Genomic DNA, 24872 nt, shown 5'->3' with positions numbered 1-24872 from the left:
GGCAGAAGAAAATTTATAGCTTTTGGTAGTCTTACAGCACAGTGCGACAAAGTTTGAAAAGCATTTAAGATGATTAACTTGTGTCTTTATGCCTTGGGCTCACTTCCTGAAAGAATATTAGAAATTGCACTTCTGTCAAACCCATGAAATTATGTTTTAGTCATTTTGGATCTCAGCCCATTTACATATTTAATCTTCCACACAGCCATTTTTATGCACAAAATCTTAATTATTGTAGTTCATTTTGGTCACTGGAGGTAAATGAGATATTACTGATCATACTTTTTATTATCTGTTAAGTTAGTTTCAGGCTGTCATGACTTACACTTAAACTTACACACTTGTCCCTGTCCACACCAGGAGAATGATTTTTTTTTAAATACCAGGCTGTACACATACGTTATATAGTATAGTATAATTTCTCCAGTGGAAAGTCAAACAAAACAGTAACGGATTGACTATAATAACATGATTTTCCACAAACAATACAATACCTGTACCTATACTCCACTTGATACATACTGTATGCTTTTTTATTTATTTATTTATTTTCAAGAATGAGTTTGTCACCATGGTAGCTGAAACTGGTGAAGGGAGATGGACCAATTGTGCCTTGAATGTGTTTGATGGGTCTATAATCGCCTCCTTCTGTGACCTTTTTGCACCATTTGTACGTATGTTTGTCAGCCACACAACCAGATGTACAGTGTAAGAAAATAGTGTTACAAACAAAAACTAGAAAAGGGCATTTCCTGAAGAAAATGCAAGTTTGATTGCTGCAGCTGAAGCATTGCTTTGAATGCTGATGTGAAGGATTGCTCTGAATTGCTGGAGAATCTGCAATCTGAATTTAATTTGCTGAAACACGGTTAAGAATTTAGAAAGATGAAGCTCTTACACTCAACAAAAATATAAACGCAACACTTTTGTTTTTGCTCCCATGTTTCATGAGATGGACTTGAAGATCTAAACTTCATTCCAGATACACAATATTACCATTCCTCTCAAACATTGTTCACAAATCTGTCTAAATGTGTGATAGTGAGCACTTCTGCTTTGCTGAGATAATCCATCCCACCTCACAGGTGTGCCACATCAAGATGCTGATCTGACATCATGATTAGTGCACAGGTGTACCTTAAACTGCCCACAATAAAAGGCCACCCTGAAATGTGCATTTTGTTTCTGCTTTATTGGCGGTCTGGGGACTCAGAACCAGTCAGTATCTGGTGTGACCACCATTTGCCTCATGCAATGCAACACATCTTCTTCGCATAGAGTTTATCAGATTGTCTATTGTGGCCTGTGGAATGTTGGTCCACTCCTCTTCAATGGCTGTGCGAAGTTGCTGGATATTAGTGGGAACTGGTGCACGCTGTCGTATACGCCGGTCAAGCACATCCCAAACATGTTCAATGGGTGACATGTCCGGTGAGTATGCTGGCCATGCAAGAACTGGGACATTTTCAGCTTCCAAGAATTGTGTACAGATCCTTGCAACATGGGGCCGTGCATTATCTTGCTGAAACATGAGGTGATGTTCATGGATGTATGGCACAACAATGGGCCTCAGGATCTCATCACGGTATCTCTGTGCATTCAAAATGCCATCAATAAAACGCACCTGTGTTCTTCGTCCATAACAGATGCCTGCCCATACCATGACCCCACCACCACCATGGGCCACTCGATCCACAACATTGACATCAGCAAAGCGCTCACCCACACGACGCCACACACGCTGTCTGCCATCTGCCCTGAACAATGTAAACCGAGATTCATCCGTGAAGAGAACACCTCTCCAACGTGCTAGACGCCATCGAATGCGAGCATTTGCCCACTCAAGTCTGTTACGGCGACGATCTGGAGTCAGGTTAAGACCCCGATGAGGACGACGAGCATGCAGTTGAGCTTCCCTGAGACGGTTTCTGACAGTTTGTGCAGAAATTGTTTGGTTATGCAAACCAATTGTTTCAGCAGCTGTCTGAGTGGCTGGTCTCAGACGATCTCGGAGGTGAACCTGCTGGATGTGGAGGTCCTGGGCTGGTGTGGTTACTCATGGTCTGCGGTTGTGAGGCCGGTTGGATGTACTGCCATATTCTCTGAAACGCCTTTGGAGACGGCTTATGGTGGAGAAATGAACATTCAATGCACGAGCAACAGATCTGGTTGACATTCCTGCTGTCAGCATGCCAATTGCACGCTCCCTCAATGCTTGTGGCATCTGTGGCATTTTGCTGTGAGACAAAACTGCACATTTCAGGGTGGCCTTTTATTGTGGGCAGTTTGAGGTACACCTGTGCACTAATCATGATGTCAGATCAGCATCTTGATGTGGCACACCTGTGAGGTGGGATGGATTATCTCAGCAAAGCAGAAGTGCTCACTATCACACATTTAGACAGATTTGTGAACAATGTTTGAGAGGAATGGTAATATTGTGTATCTGGAATGAAGTTTAGATCTTCAAGTCCATCTCATGAAACATGGGAGCAAAAACAAAAGTGTTGCGTTTATATTTTTGTTGAGTGTATTTTGAAAAGTAGAAAATGTTGTAATATTATGAAGAAAAAATGTGTGTTATGAGAAAAAAACAGCTGAAGACAAGAAGAGTATGAAGTCAGTGACCTTAAAGAATAGCCTGTGAATATACAATATGAAAGGTCTGAGGCTGGAATAATATCATAAGCTTATAAGAAGCACAGGCTGTGTGATTTGAATGTGGAAAAGTAGTATACAGCTGAAGGATGATCAATATGACAGATATGATGCTTAAAATCTGATAAAGACTACAAATATGGCTGCTTTGTATGCTTCTAGTGTGTCAGCCTGTCACCATGGTAACAGCCCTGCCTGCCTGCCTGGAATCCATGACAACCTGAATGTTTATCAACTGTATCAACACTCTCTGTCCCCCTCGTAATGCATTTCCAATGTAAAAACACCCTCTAAACAACTTCTGGTTTTGTCCAAACTGAGCCTTCAGACAAAAAATATGGACACCATGAGAATCGCAAGTTGCTCTACAACACAGTATCATTTGTATGTCTATGATGTCAAAGATGTGGAGATGGTGGCGAGTTAGAAAATATGGCTGCTCTGCTTCTCTGTTTTTGGTTTTACATTATGTCTTAATGGAAGAATGACCGGCACTCTCCCCGAACAGCTGGCTGTCAGGGCAAAACGGTTTGGTGTTCAGTTTAAAGAAATCTAATGTGTGTTCCTTCAAACTGATATAAAAATTATCCCGGTTAGATGGAAGGTGCAGGCCTGAGTGCAGGTTAGAGAGATTTTGTTTTAGGCATCTCCTCAGCCTCTCTCCACTCTGAGTGATGACATCATTCACTCTGGCTCCCAACATTCCGCGCAATACACACTAATGTTAAACCCAGAGACCTCAAAAACCACTCCAACTCCTGGCGCGCGGAAACGATTTGGAATTAGAAAATTCTGAATACAAGTTTGATAGAGCAGCATCTCATGAGCGTTATAAGAATAAAATGGAGTCTGTAGCTTGAAATTTGTAGGAGGAGATACATTTGGCTGATGACCCTCGTTGAAGGGCTCTCTCATAGACTCCCATGTTAAAAATGACACCGAAATTGCTTAATATTTGAAAAGTTATAATGTTTTGAAAAAAAACTTGAAGTTTTCTACCAAAATGTTCAACTTGTGAGATGAACATTTTGGTAGTTGAATGGCTGAAATTGGTCAATGTATGCTGAAGATACACTGTGCCAAAAAACGTATGGAAGAATAGGAAGAAGAAGAAAGAGGGTTGGAAAGAGGGTGCTTGCAGCAATCAAACTAATTAAGAGAAAAGTATTACTTATTCTGTTTTTATTTTCTTGTATATTAGTTTTTTTGCCCTTGCTTTTATTTAATTGCTGTCCCTTGCTTTTTTGAGATTTATTTTTAGTTTGTGTGTTTATACAAGCTTTACCTTTTCTTACAAACACAGCTGTTTGCAACACAGACATTTTAATTGGGCATAAATGAACTGAAGTGATGGCACAGTTCAAGCTGCATTCAAACATGCTTTAGGGATTTGTTGATTATATACCAAGGTCAATAACAGTTAAAGTGAAAACCAGTATCTCCCAGCAGTATGGACTGTGGTGCCTGTTTCATCCAGCTACATCAGGATTTTGTTGAACACAGGAAGGAGAGTAAGAAAAATGATTAAACACTATTATCAGTATGTCACCCAGCCACTACCACCCCCGTATTTTTCTTGCTTTCTTTTTTCGGTGGATGCTTAAGAGACTGATAAAAGAAAGAGATTGCATGTGTAGGTTTCCGTGGCCCAGATAAGGGCCTCATGTGACTACGACCCTACTGTAATTAACTATTGTCAAAGTGATTAATCATATGTCTATAGGGGTGGAGTGCAGACAAATACTGGCAGCCTGTGAGGTGTGCTACAGGGAGAGTGTTCAGAAAGACAAAGAGTTTAGAATCTTAATCATTGGTTAAGCATCTCTCAATTAGTAATAATGTAAAAACCAAAATTAAACATGAAGCTATGTCTGACATGCCTTCCTCCACAGTTGAAGAATGAAATATACACCATGAATTCCAAAGGCAAAGCACAGCCCTGATTCCAGTGTGGAGTTTCTGACTGTACACTGGTCTTATTCCCCTTGATCTGTGATCTCTGTCTCGCTGGGGTTCTCCTCCTCCTGCTGTTCACAGCAATGTATCCAACTACAGACAGCATGTCATTACTGCTGATGAGCTGTCGATTCTGCTGTTGAGCTATGGCCTTCACAAAATGTTGTTGAGCATTGTGTTATTTTAGCCGTGCTGACAGGATGGCACCCAAGGGTGGAAATGATTGTCGATGAATTGGGCATCCAGTTTTGTCAACTATTGAATTGATTTTGGGGATCCTTTGACTGCTTCTCTGCCACCAAAGATTTTACTTAAATGACTGCCACAAATGACAAGAAAACACTTGATGATGCCTTTTCTAGGATGAGATGGGAAAATACTTGCAAATCTACATTCTTACTAACCTTAAGGACACTTTGTGTTTAGGTCTAATTGTAGCAGTTGTGGAATATTAGCCTTTTTGTGGCCTGATTTCTCGAAACATTTTTTTTGCAATGTAAGTAAATATGTGTCAACTAAAATACACCAATTAGAGGCAGCCTATGTGCAGCAATAATGGTAAAAAGGTGTAAACGTACCCATGTGCATTTAAATCTACATCAAAGCATTAGACATGGTTGTTTTTTCGTTATGAAGTAGCAGCCTTGTCAGTTAATTTATTAAAATATTTGCTAATGACACAATGCTAACATTTTTATTACCTTCTTTCATCATTCCAAAATTGGGAAAAAAAACACAAACAAACCACAAAGAACAAAACGTGTTCATGGTGTGCTACACCCCACCATCAAAGCATCAAGATCATTTCCTGAAACTGCGTTCCTGTGACCAGCTGTTTTAGAGTACAGAGACCAGTGATGTAACTGGCTGAAAGTGCTTTTATTAATCACCACTTTCTCACCAATTAATATTTCACATCATGAACCAAAATAGCAGGTTTGTTTTTTGTTTTTTTTTTTTTTGGGGGGGGGGGAACACTGCCCAGGACCATCTGTGCTGCACTTCTTGATGCATTTGTGCAAAGAAAACGGGAGCTCCTAATCTTGTTTATAGTCTCTTCCACCCTTGCTTAAGTGATTCTGACAGTGAACAGGACAGATACTGCTTGCTTATTTAAAGCTTCCTAAATATCAGTAATAGTGGAGTTTCCCACACATCACAAGGATGCAGAGGGAAATGAGAATGAATGAGCTTTGACAGTGATGGATGAAAACGCCTAAAGAAGCAATTTTGAGGGATGCATGTTGGAGAAATAAACTTTAAATCCTTTAAATATGTGTTTTATTTAATTGTAAACTGTATGTTCTGCACATTCCAAATACAAGTCACCACTCTTTAAAGTCAGATCAGAGAAGGATCAGACCCTATGAGACCAAGGATGTGTTGAATTTTCAACCAGAAGGAAATGAAGAGGTGGAAATATGAAGCAGATGAAAGTATAAATGTGAGAGAAATAACGTTGCTCTTGTAGAAATAGTGCAACTAGTGGGTTTTCATGAAAAAGCCTGCCGATTTTTTTTTCGAAGCCTTTTTTATGTCTGTCATTATTTCTCTAAGCATTTGAAAAGGACCCCAAAGAATAGCCAGTGGTTTGGTGCTGTGAGTGAACAGTACTGAAGGGCCAGAGGAGAACAAAGAACCCACTGCCAATTTGATTATAATATCACACCTATTCAGAGAGTTAATGTGGTGTCTGAGATGTCAGGCAGCTCTTTCCCCTCTCATTCTGTTCTCTTCTTTATCCCTCTCCTTCTCTCTCTCTCTCTCTCTCTCTCTGATTTTCATCCTCTCCGTTCTCCTTGCTTTGTGCCGGGGATCAGCCCTTACTTGAGGGGCTTTGATGAAATCCTTTCAAAGCAGAATGTGATGGCCTGAAATGTCATTTCCGGATCAGATGTCACTGAAACAAGGCCTGCCATATCATTTGGTACTCTTGACTTCATTAGGTCTTTGTTCAGTTTCCTGTCAGCTTTTACAAGCACAGTCACTGAAATCACTTGTGGCTTCCTAGTTTTTTCTCCCACTTATGTTTTACAAAGAAAACTAGAGCGTACGTTGAAAGAAATGCAGCCCTGTTCTGACAGCACATCCAGTGATTTCTTTCACACTTCACACTCAAAAAGGAGAACCTTCTGATTGGCTCTGATGGTGCATTGCTGCTTTTATTATTTTCCATTACAAGCTCCGTGATTCCATTAAAAACACATGTTTAACATTGTTTGGGTAGAGACTAGGTGACAGAATTTTAAGAGTGTGCTGCCAGTGATTTTTCCATATACACATGACCACATTACTGCACACAAGTTTAACCAAGTGTTCCCAGACTAATTAACCAGGGGCTGAGGCAGAATGAATGATGGAGCTGACTGTGAGGAGCATCTCAATCATACCAGTGGAAGCTCTCAGACACCTGGAGGGAAAATTCCCCCAACTTTGGCCCAGAGTGAATGTGAACATCTTTTCTCAGCCAGGTACTGCCTGGGAGTTTATAATTGAGTTGAGATTCAGGAAATACTCATTAAGACATTGTCAGTCGCCAGAGGAAGCCACGCTCAATGTGTTTAGACACCACTGAGACTGCAGGTATCCCAGAGCCCTGCTCCTTTCCAGCTGGAGGGCAGAAGAATACGTCAGTGCTCAGGTGCACACGTGTGTGTTTGAGTGTGTGTGTGTTTGAGTTGGCATGTGTGTGCTCGTGTGTGTATGGGTTTATTAAACCCACAGATCCGTGGAACACCATCTGCCTGCACACTGTTTGATCAAGCAGGAGCTGGGTGTGAGGGGCACTTCTGTCACCTACTATGTGTGACAAAGTATTGATACAAACACCTGTTTATTGTCTTGTGCTTTCGGCTTTTCTCCTGGAACAGTTTTTAAAAGGATAGAGGTGAAAACAGGACAACTGTCAGCCATAAAAACAATACAAAAGTTTTCCAATTCTTGTTTTTATTTTAGATTTGAAACATGTCAGGAATTGATCATTTAATATAAATTGACTGAACAATTATTATTATCGTTTTTTAATTTAATCTGAGGTTTCTGTGCACAGAATGTTGACTCCACATGTCCGCACATTACAGTGTATGTCATCAAATGCCATTTCATTTCTAAGTCATAGTTGATGTGATAATTAAAATGAGCCTCAAGGTTCCCATTGATCGTTTGATCTCCTGCCTGCCTGTCTCAGATGAAATTGATTAGAGCAATATCTGTGATGAACAGGCAAAGGTGCACACACATTGCCTGCTGCTCAGTTTGACAGTGAGCAGAGAAGAAGATTTATGAACAGTGTGAGGTGATATTAGGTCACAGTTCTATGTCAGTAAACAATGTCATCAACAAAAATCAGGATGACTTTACCTGAATATAAATATTAGGGACTCAGCAAGGCAGAGAGTGTTTATAAGTGTTTTTTATACATGAAAATGAATGTGTGAGTGTGTATGATCTAATATCTTATACCAACACATTTTACCTATAGAATGCACATAGTCCTACGTGATATCAGTGGTAGGTTTGATAAAGAGCTAATTTGATGCTCAGTGTGGTGGCTCTGTTTTTTGTTTTTTTTTTGCTCCAGGTTTTAAACATATTTATTTCTGTTGCAAAGATATTTATTTTTAATATAGCATAGCATGTCTCTCATTTGGTGCCAGCCTCAAGGTGGCCTCAAGAAGAACTGCAGTTTTTTTTTTTGCCACTCCACATCAGACCCTGAGGTTTATGATTGGTTTTACCACTTCTGTACAACTGTGCAATGTTGTCACAGTGACTGTATGCAAGGACCTCAGAAAAAAAGCCTCTTCTCTTCATGTTCTTAACACAAACGAGAAAGAGATAAAAGAAACTGTTTTGTGTTATTACTCAAGATAGCAAATGGCAGCAGGATTGTGCCATTTCTGTGTGTGTCTCATTGTGTGTCACGTAGGATGCACCTGGCTCCTCTGTGCTTTGTACCCGGGCACAATGAGAGGAGCATATCCACCTTTAGGTGAATGTACAGTGCAGGGGAGAGCTCCAGCAGCATTTTGAATGAGACAGATGGATGAAGTTTATTAAGCATGTGACCGTTAACACCCCCAGCAGGGCGAAAACACTGCTGCAGATAAATAAATGTTGGCTTTTCCAGCCCCTTACCCCTGTTATTTATACACTAGAGATAATATTTCTATTAGGCATGAATTATAGTAACCAATGATTGTTGCTGCTGTGATTATTATGAATGCCTACCTCTTGCTGTATATATGAGCTATATTTCCCCAATTGGTATATGGATTACAGATGCTCGGAGGCAGGAAAACTGATTACATATCTGATTTGGTTGTGTGCATGCCAGCTTTGGAAAACTACAAGGGCAGAACGTTCTCCCTGACTTTGTGAAGGATCCTAACTGCATTCAGTTCCTAAATATCCAACAACAATAAACAAAAGTAGATGTGAAGTATCTAAACGCACAGCAGATGCTGCCGGTTTATAGTATAAATTCTCAGACTATTTTGAAGAAAACAGTTTGTCTTTTCAGGCAGGGCCTAGAAACCTTGATCTGTGATGCCCCAGAGCATTATAGAGGATGTGTGTAAAAACATGCTCCGAGCTCTCAGGAATCTTTAAAATGGATGAGTATGCTTATACTTTGATCCCATTGTGCATGGCTTTAGGTATCTGTTTTCTCTGTTTTTACCACCCTTTTTTCTTATATGTAAGGATTTCAACACAGTGTGTCCCTCTGAGATGTGGTGTGTGTGTATGTGAGTGGGCATGTATTTACAGTGCGATGATATTTTTTTGGCTACATTCAGTCTATTCGATTGAAGGCTCATGCATCTAGTGAACTATTAAGACTGTTAAGATTTCAAGCTTTGTTAAAGGCTCTTACAGTAATGTAAAACATGGTGATAATTGTTAGCTTTTTATTTGAGTGGATTAATTTAATCACTTAAATGGCTAATCATTAATCTAATAACAATTTCCCATGGCTGGCCTCTCTAATTGTCTGTCTACTATTCAGACTTAATACCCACCAAGAACACTTAACTGTAACTGATGTCTATATACAATATTCTGATATATATTCTTATATTCAGAGCATAATGCACAAATGCATATTTTTGTGTTACACAGCTGTATCAAACTCATTTAACCCTGCATTGCTGTTTATTCCCCAGACTCTGCCAACCACTACATATGAGTTAGAGATCGTGGCCAAGGACATGGCAGGAAGTGAGGTGGGCTTGACAGGAACAGCCACGGCTACCATTACCATCACAGATAAGAACGACCATGCCCCTGAGTTCACACATCCACTGGTGAGAAACATTCCATTTCTCTCTTTCTCTCTCCACTTTGGCTGAACACCATCTTCTTGTTTATTCCCCTGTCATTACACATGCAGCTTCTTCAGACATGATGTGAAAAACTTGTGTTTGTTTACCCCTCCAGGGAGGTCATAGGTCAGAGTCACTTAGAGCTGATAAATTTAGAGCACTTCTTCAAGGACTCAGGATGCATCAACAAAGTAAATGCCTCTCAATGGCAAGCTTGAACCCAAGGTCTCCTGGTTATGGAATGGGGTTCTCACTAATTAGTTGAATTACTGATGCATGTTGAGAGCACCCTGAAGCTGTATTAGTCAGAAATATGCAGTTAGTTCGACTTTGATTTGTTTTAAGCAATTGAATGTATGACATTCGTATGGCAGATTTCTTTATCCAGTGAGATTATAGATAGTTATGTGCACTTATATTGGCTACAAACAGGACGTAAAGTGCATATACATATACAATAAGATCACAACAAACAAATGTAAGCTGAAAAACACTGGTTTGGCTGCCAACATTTATAAATCCAGCTATTCAGTAATGACTTCATAATTTCTACTTTACTGTGCTTTATTTGCTGTCTGTGTTTCACCTTTATATCAAGAAAACATCAGGATTCTGCTTTTAAAGGTAGAATAAGTAGTCACAAATAATACCAAATATTGACACTGGGCAAGCTTTAGCTGAAAATTGTGTTTCCTCCTCTTCCCCACCCCACTGCTGCACTACTACTACCAATGTCAATTGTCGCTCAATAAATGCAGTGTGTATCCTTCTCTCACACTGTGTCTGTGCAGTAGCATCATCAAGTTTTTCGTCAGACAAGTTTTTATTGTTTACAGCAACGCTGTCAATGTCCAAATTGTTATTAATAAATAACAAAACCATATCACCCTACCATTAGCTCTGTCCACTGTCTTTACCACACCAGCATGAATTATTAAATACTTATTGTTAACACTACTTTACCATGCAATGTGAGTATGAGAGGGGTCACTACTTACTTTTATAATGACGATGATTATACAATGTGTTGTGCCATGGACGATCCACTTGCGAAAAACATGCCACATCTGGTAAAGGTCAGCCAGAAAAATGGAGGGGTGCTGTGTTATACCTTACATTATTGCCTTCTTTGCCACTCTATGAAATACAAAATATGGTAATCAAAATAGTGAGTAAATATAGTTGCTGCTTTCTAGCATTTGGTAGCATGCTAAATGTTTTTCTGTTTTGACACAGTTTTGTTGTTTTCTATCAATACTGGTACACCCTGAATGTTCTTCAAATCAGGAGTCCTTTCATTTATCACTATGTTTTTAATGGGAAAAATCCATGGTATTGCATGGTTAGAACAACTAGTGGTGTGCTGTTGGAATTAAAGTTACAAAAAAATTAAAATTACCTTTACCTATATATTTACCTATATATATATATATATATATATATATATATATATATATATATATATATATATAAAACATAGTCTAAACATAGTCTTTAAAGTATTGGTTTATACAGAGTAACGTCCTTCCCCTCTTGCATGGCTTGACAGATGGGTTTTAGAGAGAAAAGTCTCTTGCGTCACACTCACTGCCCCCACACTTGCTACCGTCTTCACAGTTCGTACACATATTTTCACCTAACTCAAGGGCTTTTCTAGGTCAGTATGACCTTTCCCTTTCTCACATAAAGATATGTCTGCCCTTGTCTGCTGGAGATGAATCTCAGGCAAAAACCCAGCAAAGATCACACGGTGTGTGTGAGCACAAAGAACATATGTGACATGTAATAACACATCACTGTGGCTGGTGATATGGGTGCAGAGACAAGATAAGAAAATCTTTGTGCAGGAGTGGGAGTGGAAAACATGTTGTGGTTCAGTGATGGTTTGTTTAGAGAGCCTTAAGGCTTTAATGAAAAGCTAATGCACTAAACTGTTGTCTGTAATCAGGTTGAAATAAATATGCAAGAATAGCACGTAATAATTTGTGCAATGCCATGATGGATTTGTCAGAAGTTGCCGCTGTTTCTTTTCCATTTTTACCTGAGGAGTTACAAAAAAAAAGAAAAAAGAATGAGGTCCCGTAGAAAAAAAAGACCCTTCCTGCACCTTAAGGTGCTATTGCAACAGTGAATTGTGTGTTTTTAAATGGAAACGCCCACAGCTGTTGTCAAGATTTCAGACACATAATGCTTTACCCTAACCAACCCACCCCTACAGGCCTCCCATGACACATTGGAATGTCAGGGGAGCTTGTAAGGAGCACAGCTCAGATGTGAAATGTTACAGCTCAGAGGGCTCGGCAGGGCCTTGCAGAGTGCACCATGTCCATGTCCCAGTTAATGTTCTCATTTCTCACTGGGAAGAGATCTGTTTAACGGCCAGGAGAAATGGAGCTTTTATAAAACAAGTGTTTGAAGACGCTAAGCTGCCTGTATAAATCTTCCCCCCTCCACTCTCCCTGACCGCTCCCAACCTGCACATGAATCATTTGCGACCTCTCCGATGACCGACATCATATTGTGAGTGTGCTGTGCAGGGTATGTTGGTGCTTAGCCTGTGTCAGCAGCAGCAGCAGCAGCTCTCAAGCTTTCATCATTTAAATTATTCAACCAACTACTCAAGCCTTTTCATAGAACCTTCCCATATCCCCTCCTTCAGAAGAATATAGACTTGAAGACACCACCTCCTGCAGACCAGACGTAAGCTTTCAAAGCTTGTGCTCCTGCTTGAGAGAAGACCTCAAGCAGAGAATGACAGAGAGGAGGCTGAAAAGATGAGGAGAAAGTAGAACGTCTAACGTAGAAGGATGTAGAGAGGGGGAGAGAAAAAAAGCAGCACATGAGTGTTCTGAAGACATGTTTTTTCATGTTATTGTTCATTAAACACACTGTTGCAGGGTTTTAGGAGTTGACATTTTGTTTGAATTCAGCAAACATAATCCCCACATAGGGTGCCTCTGTTTTTTATCAGACTTACCTACACCAGCTCTATGCATACACTATTCATGGCCTCTGAAGTCTTTTCTTCAGACCAGCACTCGACTCCTCTGATCAGCCAGCAGGGAATCTGCTCTCCGTTTCCTTCCTAATTCATCTTTGTGCAATGAACTTATTGAAGTTGTGCTTCATGTAAAAGGATCATAAAATAGGTTTTTAGCTTTGAAAGGGAAGGATGTTGAGCTTCTGAGTTTGGTGTACATTATATAAACTGCTGATAGTGCTGTTGTTTGCATATTTGATTGGCAAATGAATGAAAAATTAATTTGGGTTCTCTGCTTTTTCCAGTCATATTATAAAAACACCTTTGCAGCCTCAGTGTGCCCTGGGAGAAAAGGTTAGCTATCTCTCACCGACTAAAAAAAGCCAAGCACCAGTGTTTGATCGATGATGCTCTCATCAATGGATGGCACACAGCCTTATTTCCCCATTGAAGAAGCTTTCCCAGCATCAGTTCACTATATCTAACAGAAGATGAGTTTGAAACCCAAAAAAAAAACCACTGGGGAGATGGCCAGGGCAGCTGAGACCGGCTCAAGATGGTTGTAGTTGATGAAGCTCAGCTGCAGGGGATGGCTAATTTATTCTTTGCAGCTCCACTCAGTCAAGGCGCACAGGCCAAGGTGCAAAGCACTTTCAACCTGAGAAATATGCCAAAGATGTAGAATCATTTCCAACTACACAAATGATCTGATCCCTCTATTTAATAGAAATGCCATCAAGAAGCGGTATTTGCAGATTTTGGGCCATTTTATCATAATTTTTACACTAATCTCTCACCTTGAAATGATTGTAAAAGACTTTGGCCTTTTGGTTGAAGGTGTCATATGTTAATAACCACACAGTTTTAACCCAAATTATTCTCAAGTTGTGTGTAGGGAAATGTGTAGTAAACTCTGGCTGTACTGTGATTCTTCTTCACATCTTCACTTCATATCATCAGAGTGAAGACAGAGATGTTAAGTAGTAAACTAATTGATGCTGTGGTGCTCACAGAAGCTTGGTTAACTGACTGAAGATGACAAAGAGCAGTTTGTCCCTAGTGTACAACAATGCCATCTGATACTCCATTTAGAGGTATGTTTGCCTCCCATTTGCTTACCATGCAAGCAAATGTGTTGTTGACAAAACAAAGCCACCTTGGTGTGTGCTTCTGAATCTGCCATTAGGCAATCAGAAGTATGCCTCTAACTGGTCATCACCACATGAGGTAAATAGTGCCTTTCCTTGGAAATGACCACTGTGTGCCCACATGTCCTTTGTGTTGTTGTGGATGGGACTTGTCACCATGTTAGCACCAGGGGAATGCTTTTCCTTTCTGCCACTGCTACTGCTATTAAATGTGTTTAATGTTGTGGATGTGTGTGTGTATTTAAACACAAACTATTATCTTTATGTAAATGAAACCCTGTTTTTTACAGCCCTACCCTATAACCAGTAGTTTTTAATGCCTAGCCCCTACTCCAAGTGACGTTTGTGGTGTTCATGAAGCACTTACCTAAACTAAAAGTAATATGTTTCTAGGGAAAATGAACAGTGGACTTCTGTGCAAAAGCAGGGTTAGAATACTGTAAAGCTTAGACTCAATAACATTCAAACACACTCGTATTGCATCTGATAATATCTGCTGATATATTGTAATATTTCTAGTCCTTAAACCGTCTCAGAACTCCAAACTTCTGTAATCAACAGATGCGCAAAACTTGTGATATCTCATTAATATTATAGAGTCAGATTTTGAAAGTAAACACAATGAAATCTCCCATTTTTAAAATCATAAACGGAGGTATCCGTTATTCCTGGGAAATTTATTACATTTCCTTGATTAAGCTTCCTCTGTAGGGAATGGGGCCCGATTACTTTTTATAGTGAGGTTCTAATCCTATTTTTATAAGGAGGGAAAGAAGACAAAAAATGATATGGCGACCCTCAGTAGCTGTGTCTTCAGAGTGGCCAGATGTGTATGCTCTGGTAACAAAGGTGGATGTTTCTCTTGATAAATTTTACCCTTCAATCACAGCTGGGTTTGTATTATCTTCACATGTTTACCCTTCAGCTTAGGTGCAGCATATCTGGGCCTGCTGCTTTGTTGAATTAAGCTGTTTCACTCACAGTGTACCATGAAACTTGTGGGGATTGTTACACCTTTGTACCCATTGATGTTGTACCTGAGGAGGCACTGACATACTCTTGTCCTCTCTCATACCAAGCACCTTCTGCCCTTCATGTCTCCTGCATTCTCTGTTATTTCATTCTTCATCCACCAATATCCTGATCTCTCTCCCTTTATTCCTTTATTCCTCTGCTCGTCTCACCTCCCCTCTTCTCTGGCTCTGTTAATTCAGCGCCATGTCTTACTGGGCTGATTTCCCTCCCCCTTGCTTCTCATAACAACACCATGATGGACCTTATCACTCTTGTCACTCAAACTCCCGGAATTCCAGTCCCTGTAATTTTTTTTTCCTCACTCAATTTTGCACTTTCTCTCTTTACCTGTCTGTCGTTCTGTCTGCTTCCTCTCACTTTTTTTCCCTCAGCCCTCTTCTCTGTGATGGCCAGGAGAATATGCTTGCCTGCAACCCATCTGTCCCTCTGATAAAGACTTTAGCAGTGATGGGTATAGCACCAGGCATCGGGCAGCCGGATGCTGTCAGTGTTGGTCCGTCTTGTGGGAGGGCAAACGGGTGTCACGGATTAGTCTATGCCTTGCATGATTGCTCCACTCGCTCTGAGATACACATGGCGCTTTACTCTGGGTGATACCTTACCGTAGCTGGCCAGAAATCTCTGTCACACAGAGGATGGGATAGGAGAGGATTTATGCACTTTGGCTGTCAGGTTACAGGCTTGTTATGAAGGACAGTGATGTGTTTGTGGGTGTGCTTGTGTGGCAGCAATACTGGACATAGACAAATGCCTTATAGGTTGGGTTAAAGTACGAGTGTGAAGCGACAGACAATGTCCTTGAGACTTTCACAAGTTGAGAATTGATAAAGACCACATTTTTAATAATACTAATTTTAGATAATACTAATAATACTAATTCTACATATTTTGACTTTTTAAGAGTATGTTTGAAGTTAATATTATTATTATTATTATCATTATTATTATTACTGGTAATTTTCTTTAAAAGGCCTTTGAAGCAGAAGAAATCATAATATTGCTCAGGTATAACGTGTTAGAAATCACAAGGCCAGCAGTTCATCTCCACACAGACTCACAATAGGATTGTTTAAAAAGACTGCAAGCTTGTCATGGTTCTTCGATATCTCAAAGGAAGTGCCACATCAAGATTGTGGTAACCAGAAAAGGCCAATTATATATTAGTTACTCTGAATGACTGTATGACAATAAACTACTAGGTTCATAGTATTTGTTTTGTAGTCATTAATGCTAAGCATAGGGCTTATTAGCATTAATTATGGCTCAATCCCATGTAGCTTCACTTTGAGTACCTGGTAGTGTGCAAGCTGCTCAGTAAATAAACACCACATTGGATTGATAATTACATCCTCCAAGAGTGGCAGGTTATATTTATGCTGAAGGGCCAGAATGGAACATGTGACTTTACAGCCCAATGTCATCTGATCCAGAACATAAACATGTAAGGCTTCAGGGACAGTTGATGACACAAACCCTGCAGCAGACTTTTTGCCCAGGAGCCTGGGGTCTGTGTTTCTCTGACACCATCCCTTCATTTTAGATAAGTGATTTCACATAGACTTCCATTTTTACTCATGCTTACAAAGGAAAAATGTTCCGTTCTGCTGCTATTGTTACCATGGTGATGCACATATATCACATGACGTGTGGCAGGCAGGTATGTACACTTTACAAAGACTGAAGATACCTAACTCATATTTAGTTTTCCTGGTGACGACAGGCAGTAAGAAGCAAACTTACCTATTGCAACACGCTATCATGTTCTTGCCCCATCATGGTGATGAGTTCTCATGACACAAGGAGAGCCCATAGCTCTGCCAAGATTTCTGTTACTGAACACGTTCAATTCCCACTACTGTCATATATTTTCCTCTTGAGGAGGAGCTAATGAGATGCATGGATGAACATATAAATTGTCTTATTCTGTATTAAAATGTACTTCATTTTACTGTCATATCCTAAAAGAAAAAAAGTTCAAGTAAACTTGTGTACAGTGAAAAGTTGATTGTTGTGGTTTGCATAGTAGCTACTCTGACACCAGCTGTGCAGGTTCAATTTTTAAAAGCTGGAGAGTTGGGCATTTTCAAGGACTTTCTCCTCTGAGGTACACCTAGACATCAGTTTAGCAGTCTGCTGGTAGTTTTTAAAGTCAACTGAGAAAACTTTGGGTTTCACAGGGGAGTGCACATGCAAAATGCAACAGAGTGAGGGTGGACTGTCAGATTGTTTTCAGAAAGTTGCAATAAATTCAGACACGAAGCTCTGTGAGGGGGACCGTCCGACACATCAGCTGTGAAACTTGCATGGCTGTCGGTGTTTTTGGGGCATATGGTTATTTAATACACTGCCTGTCTTTGAATATCTATTTTTTTTAACAAGCCTCATTGAGAAATACAAGATCTGTCATGTTCCAGAAAGCTGCTTTGCTTGATGTCAGATTCATCAAAAATCTATCTTTGGAAACAGAGAAGCTGTTGAAATTTAATAAAGACACAGGTAAGCTCATTAACTCTCTAGGCACGCTTACTGTATGCAGGATTAGAGCACTGGGGAACAGGGAGAAATTAGTGTAAGGGGGTTAGTCAGTGAAGTTGCTTGCCAATCCTATACATAGACTCTGTGTATATATTATGTGATTGTGTGGGAGGATGAGTGATCACGTGCATACTGGAGCCTTGTTACAGATTTTTAGTCTGTCTACACCTCCTTCTGCTGGGACTTAAGCTACTTTTGAAGGCTAGATAAAAGAAGTGGCTGCTTGAAATTGTTCATGAGTCTTGTTTAACTCAGGGGATTTTGTCTAAATTTGATTTTTTTTTTTTTAAACTCCATGCTGTCTGCTTCAGTAGAGGCAACAAATATTGCATGACTCCATTATCAAATGTTCAAGGAGCAATATCCTTTTGTGTATGTCATTTTTTACATTACATGTATACATGTAATGTTATAATTTATGCATTCTGGGAAGTTTGGAGTCCAAAAACATAGAAAAAATAAACAACAGATAGTATTAACATGCACTAACAACTGAAAATGTCTTCCACCCCACCCCCCACTGCTGTGTCGTGAGAATGGAGCAAATGCCTCTCACAGGCAAAACAGTCCTGTCTCAGAAGGTTTAATGTGATGGGCTGCTGTTCTGTGTGTTCCCTGACAGAGAAAATCTTTGGGGCAGCGGGGACACGTCACAAAGTACTTTCCATTAGGACAAATGAACAGCTGCTCAACTGTCTGTCGAGTTGCCTGTCAGTGCAGCGATAACTGTCATCTATATTCATAACACATTCTGACAGACATCCAGGAATAAAACAAGTTCATCTCCATTCGTCTCTGTTTGTGTGTGTGTGCATGCATGTCATTGGAGAGTGTGTCCAGTTGTGACCATTTGTTTATTGGTATGTGAGGGGAGAACAAAATAGAAAAGTCATATATATATTTAAGGAGTCACCAATGGAATCACACATGTTTTTACTGCTCTTATACATTAGGGTCATATCTCTGCACACAACTGCTGGGTGGAAGGGGAAAAGCTCTGGGTTACTGGTTTGTAACAGCAAACAATTCCAGCTGGCAGTAAAACACAAATTAAAAGCCTAGATAAGAAAACGAAGGCAGTTTCTATAGTGGTGTTAATGAGGCAGAGTGCATTTAATGTTACTTGATGAAGCTGACAGATGTGCATAGTCACATCTCTATCTCAGGCCTTTTGCCAAGAGTTAAAGCATCCCCCTGCACCTCCATCTGCTGAAGAAGAGCAACAGTGAACGGTGCTGACTGTCAAGATGAAGGCTTTGAAAAATGAAGTTGTGTTTTCATTAATCAAGCAGCTGTTTGGCTTCGGCTTGCAGGTGTTTACGACTTCAGGTTTTAAGTCCTGTTAAAGTGAAGTTGAGAGTTTAACAGCATCAACCTTTTACCCCAGAATAAGTTAGCAAACTACATTATACCGGAGGGAATTTTACTTACTGACTTTTACATGTCCTTAATTAAATTCTAGCAGACTTCACATCCATTTAATTGGACGTAAAAAATGTATCTAAAATTGAAAACCCCAGCAGCAGGATTTATAAGGGTTAACTTGCAGATCTAAAAGCACTTTGAGAAGAGGAAAAAAAAAAAAAGAAAAAAAGTTGCAAAGACATATAAGCCAACATCACAATCATATACAGAACCGCACCGTCAAAGTGATGGTGCTGAAACATGACATTATCAATTTATTTATTTTTCCTTCTTAAACTGTTGTGCCTCAAATGACTATCACCCAATTATCTTTCGGCAGCGTGGCATTACCTTGAAGATTTATGAGGCAGATTATTGAAAAGTCAGACATAAAAGGAGACTTGAAACAGAAAATCAATGCCACACTGTGGTTTTCTTCCTTGGAATCTTAAATGTATGAAGTGGCATGCTCTGTTATTTATGGTCACTGCTAACACTGTCTATCTCTACCCATCCATCCATCCATCCATCCATCCATCCATCTATCTCTCCATCCACCCTTCCATGCCTGCATCCATCTGTTTTGTGTGTACAGGTCTGCATGTTGTTTCATCCACTGTCTGCAGAATGAAGGCATACATTTGACTGCTATGCAGTCCTTTTTTTCTGAGAGCACCAACTGTAATTGTCTCCCTGTCTGGCGCTTTTAGTCACATACACACATACACACATACACATATACACACACGCAAACTTGAAGGCAGGTCTCTTTCCCCTCTTTCCTCCTTTCTAATAATGTGTTTAAGTCATTTCAGACCATGTGCTCTGCCTAGTAGTTAGTCATTTCCTTCTAGTCTTTCAGGTGACTGGTTGCTTTGTGCTCCAGGTGGATTTGAGGGTCTTATCAGCAGCAGGGCAGAAGCCCAGTGGCCACATCACACAGAATACAACACTTTCTCCAGCCGCATGGCTGCCCCACATGATTAAACCCAGTCTGTCCGGCTGCTGTGTGTCTGTACTGTAATGTCTGAGGAAGGGTGAGAGGAGGATCATAACAAGTGGCATGCATTGTTTTTTTTTTGTATCACAGTAGGTAATTTTTACAGTACAATGGCCTTTTTGCTGTTTCTGGGTTGCTCACCAAAGCTAAAGTAATTGCTGTGTAAATTTCAATTCCAGTTCATCACACTTTCATGTTTCCTGCACACTCCTAATTTTCCCATAATGCCTTTGTACCAGGCTACATCAGGCTGTCAGGACAAAGAGACCCCAACAATGCACACGTGGGAGCAGACATTTTTAAGAACATTGCGTTTCGATCCCATGTGCCCTAAATGACTATGAATGGTTCAAAGTGTTTTTGGATGAATAAAAAAAGGAAGAAAAAAAAAGGAAAGAGAAGAAATCAATGTTTGTTTCTCTTCAGATAAATGCACGGAGCCAGGTGGTGTAAGGCAGTAAGAGGGTAATCTGTGAAACAACAATACCGTGGGCTGACAGGAGACGCAGTAATCTAGGCTGGACCAGTGCTATCCTTAAACAGAGTGTTCTGTGTCTGAAAGATTACACTGTAAGCTCTGACACAATAATGGTCCTGACACACACATATACACCCACACACACGCATACTATATGTGCACACTGACAGAACAAGTCCTGCCTGCCCTGAGCTTCTGCAAGAGTAACCCTGATCACAATGTAGTCTTTAGTGGAAGCCTTGCTGACAGAATGCATTGATAAGAATCTGACTGAAGCCCTGTGCCGACAATGAGCGGTGAGCTAGGGAGTGATTGACACTGAAAAATAAATGAGATGCACTGTGAGAAATCAGTGATGGAGGACATGAATAGTGTTTATTTAGTTGTGTGTGTGTGTGTGTGTGTGCTGTTTTTGTATGCCTTGATGTGTTTATATTATCCTTCTGTGAATTACCATTCATGAAAAGTTTTTAATTTTTTTTCTTGAAATCTGTCACTCTAAGATATTACCCTTTTCTGCTCTTTTCAGTAACTTCCTTCTTCCTTAGTTTGCTAGTTACTTTAGCATTTTTACAACACTATAATTGCAAAGGGAAATTAATTAATTAATTAATTAATTATTAATGATAATAAGGAAAATGTTCAAGTGAGCTCTGTTTGTTTTGTTCTGAGAAAAATGCACAAGTCTTTGTGTTGTCATCTCTTACCTCATCTCAAGGGCTTCTTGCCTTAAGTGGCTCGATGAGGATGCATTGTCAAGAAGGGGTGGGTGCGCCTCTCACACAATGCTACTGAAGCGAGGTGCTGAATTCAAATGAAAGAGAGAGAGAGCTTGGAAGGGTGCTAACAGCAACAATAACGACAGATTGATGGAACGTTGCCAAAGGGTGTGCTCATACAGTTATCCCCAACAAACTCAAATGAACAACATCATTGGGTCTTAAAACTACTAACATGATGAAACATTTCTCCAGTAACTTTTAACACCTGTAATCACACACAACATCTTTAGTTGCTAAGAAAGTGTCGTGAGAGCCGCTGGCAAGGCTTTTGTTTGGCAATGCAAAGGAGTGCTGCAGGTGGACTACCTGAAAAATGATCACGCTATTGCAGGGGCTTACAGGGTAAATCCACAGGATGAATCAAAAACATTCAGCATGGGAAGTGGATAAAGACTGCTCTTCCACCAGAACAATGCTCTGTTCCTCAAGTTCACAGTGGTGATGGCTGCCATCCAGAAATAGGGATTTGAAATTGAACAACTCCTACTCTATTCACCTGAGTTGACACACTCACACTATATCCCCAAGAATGAAGGAGCTCAGTCAGTTTATTTTTGACTGTGACCTATTATGATGTAATTGGTGTGACTACAAAAAAAAATCACACAAGTAGACATTTGAAATGGAACACATTTGCTCAATTATCTTACTATGTACAAACTTTCCATGTACTTGCTGACTTTTTTTTACCTTAGTCTCAGTATGTGTTAGACTGTTTAAAATGATGTTAATCCGTTCCTAATTTCAGGTCTTCCACCTTTCTAAGGCCTGTCTGATTTCTCCAGTTACATCCAGGTATCCTCACTTGCTTGTGTTGTCTTGTCCATTCCATTTAACAGTTTGAGGCCCGTGTGTTTGAGGGCTCGACGGGTGTTGTTGTCAATCTGACAGTGGACGACAGAGATGATCCAGCCACAGGAGCATGGAGAGCGAGCTACTCTATAATCAATGGAGATCCTACACAGAGCTTTGAGATTCAAACCAACCCCGACAATAATGAGGGAATGTTGTCTGTTGTCAAGGTAAGGTACTGAATGTCAAGCAGCATTTATAGTATATTGTGGTACCTATGCTTTACCTTCTCAATCATTCTCTCAATTCAGCCTCTGGATTATGAGGCCAATGCATTCCATATGCTGCTCATCAGAGTTGAGAACGAGGATCCTTTGGTCCCTGACGTTGGCTATGGCCCCAGCTCCACAGCTACCGTCCACATCATAGTTGAGGGCATCAACGAGGGCCCAGTGTTCTTCCCGGACCCACTGTTAGTCACCAGGATGGAAAACATACCGGTGGGCAGCTTTGTGGCCTCGCTTAACGCCACAGATCCAGATATATTAGAGATACAGAGCATCAGGTAAGCAGCTTTTGTTATGTGGTAAATGGTCAGAGTGACAGTAATTGAAATCGAGCTGCAAAACTGTGCTCGTCTTGTGTGTCAGAAAATAAGACTATACAAAGAATGAGTGAGCTTGTTTGTGTTGTGTGACTGAATGTAATCTGCTGTATCTCACAGCCTGTAATGAGCTTTCAGATTTTCATTCAGTTTCACTTTGATCAGTTGAAGAACATAATGAAGTATCATTCACTAATGGGACTCTTTGTGCAGCAGCACTTTAAAGTTTTCTCTCTTATAAGTTAATTATGTTATGTCAGCGGACTTTCAGCTCTTTGCAAAACAGCAGGTAACACGGTGAATTGCAAATTTAGACTGTATAATATTTTCCAGCTGTTTTCACATCTCAATCTGTCAGTTCTTACATCTCTCGTGTGCTTCTGAGAAATCATCACTCCATCTTTTTATCCCCTCATGTAATTCACATCTTCTGGAATTCTGTGTTCCTGTTATTCTGTTTCATCGGTTGGTGTAAACAGACAAAATATACTGCCCTGAAGATCTGCAATTTACTGGCAGAGGTCAAACCAACTGACTAAAAAGTCACAGGGCAGGGCAGCTCATTAACTTTAACTCCGTTACAACAGTAGCCCCTTCTCAAATATTACCATCATCATAACAGGAAAGCTATTAGTTGTACTATGTGCTACAATAAAAATGATACTTCTTTCTGCCAGACGGAGCCCCGTAGCGAGCTGTACTTACGCTTTACAAGATAGAAAACTCATCATTGCATTTATTGGCTTTCAGCCCTAATTTATACTCAATTCAGATTGCTCTTTTTCTGCACCCTTGGAGTTATATATCATGTAAAAAACGGTTTTAAATAAACACAGGGGGGTAATACAAACCCATGGAAATAAAACTTACCAGATCATGACTTTACTGCCCAAATTATTGATGCTGCTTTATGTGCTGTAAAACGCAGTCCCTGTGTCGGTATCAAATGCTACATAACATGGAATTGTTCCCCTGAATGGTGTGTAGGAGTCAGGACCTGTGCCCATAAAACCTGGATAACTGGTGATCAGAGCCAGGTCACATGACCCTATAAATTTTATGTGAAAGCACAAACTGGCCTCTGAATACAAATTTTGAGGGTGGATTGTTTTTTTAATGTAAGACATCAACAATGTGAATAATATAACGAATATGAGGTAGAGAGGGTTTTATGTTCTTCTTCTTCTTTGTTCTGCATTCAAACCCGGCTACTTCTTATCTCATTGTCCTCCAGCAGCTGTTTATCATGCACACTGCTTCTGAATAACACAAAAATGTTCCATTGACAGAAGAGTCAGGTTTCACTGGTACGTTTTCATTGAACAAGAAAAATAACTAATTTCTGGTTAAATGGCGTTAACGATATTATGCTTCTCCTCTGCTTCATGCTATTTGGGTTTGTGTTTGAATTTGAATTGCTATGTCTTAAACTTTGGTGATGCTCTATCTATCTATAGCCACAGAGAGCTCAGTGAAGTCTTCTGCATAATAGATCCCCATCTCTGCTCCTCTCACCTTCAGCCTGCATTTCTGTATTCATTTTATGGCCTCTCTATTTGTTGTCATTTCATCTTCCTGACATCTTGGCAGTAACAGTGACTTTGAGGTATCATAACTGTGACCTGCAGACAGGTTGTGGACATAGTGAAAGACAGACACTTGGGGAGGTGGAAATAGAGAGGGGCTGTGCACAGAATGATATGGCAAAAAGAAGAGGAGATGTGTTTATCTTCCTCTTTCTTCCCCTATCTCCCTCTGCATAACTGTGTGTGTCTCTGTCTCCTGGGCTGAGGAGGTCAAATGCAATTGACAAAGAACATAATAGGTCTGACTTGCTGGTCAGAATCTGTAGTGCTCAGTGCCCAGCTCACACCATGACTGTATGTGTATATTTGTGTGGACATTCTTTAACCTTTACCTATGTATCATGTTTGTTAATATCAGCAGGAATAATTGACCTAAACAATCCAACTCATACTTTTCATTAACATGCTTGTGTGTGATATTTGTGAAGAAACAGCAAGGGATAGAAAGAATGAGAAGCAAAGTAGCCAGCTGCTAAATTTGTTAAAATGATTCAGCTATGAAACATTTGCATTACATTGAACAGCTAAGTCCTGTTTGCATGCAGCCATTGGTCTCCTGTGTTTTACAACAATTGCAGTGTGACATTTCT

At 40.1% G+C, this 24872-nt stretch overlaps 1 protein-coding gene across 1 annotated transcript in view; it reads left to right on the top strand.

Moving 5' to 3' along the window:
* cdh13 (cadherin 13, H-cadherin (heart)) overlaps nt 1-24872 on the top strand; it is a 269402-nt gene that overhangs the window by 203320 nt on the left and 41210 nt on the right. Inside the window, exons 9-11 of the mRNA XM_028407949.1 lie at nt 9780-9920; nt 22140-22322; nt 22404-22657. Of these exons, the coding sequence (XP_028263750.1) occupies nt 9780-9920; nt 22140-22322; nt 22404-22657 (578 nt within the window). The remainder of the gene's footprint in view (nt 1-9779; nt 9921-22139; nt 22323-22403; nt 22658-24872) is intronic.

The sequence above is a fragment of the Parambassis ranga genome, chromosome 6 (assembly GCF_900634625.1).
Source record: "Parambassis ranga chromosome 6, fParRan2.1, whole genome shotgun sequence".
NCBI lineage: Eukaryota > Metazoa > Chordata > Actinopteri > Ambassidae > Parambassis > Parambassis ranga.
Note: the sequence above shows the minus strand (reverse complement) of the source record. Positions and strands in the feature narration are given on the sequence as shown.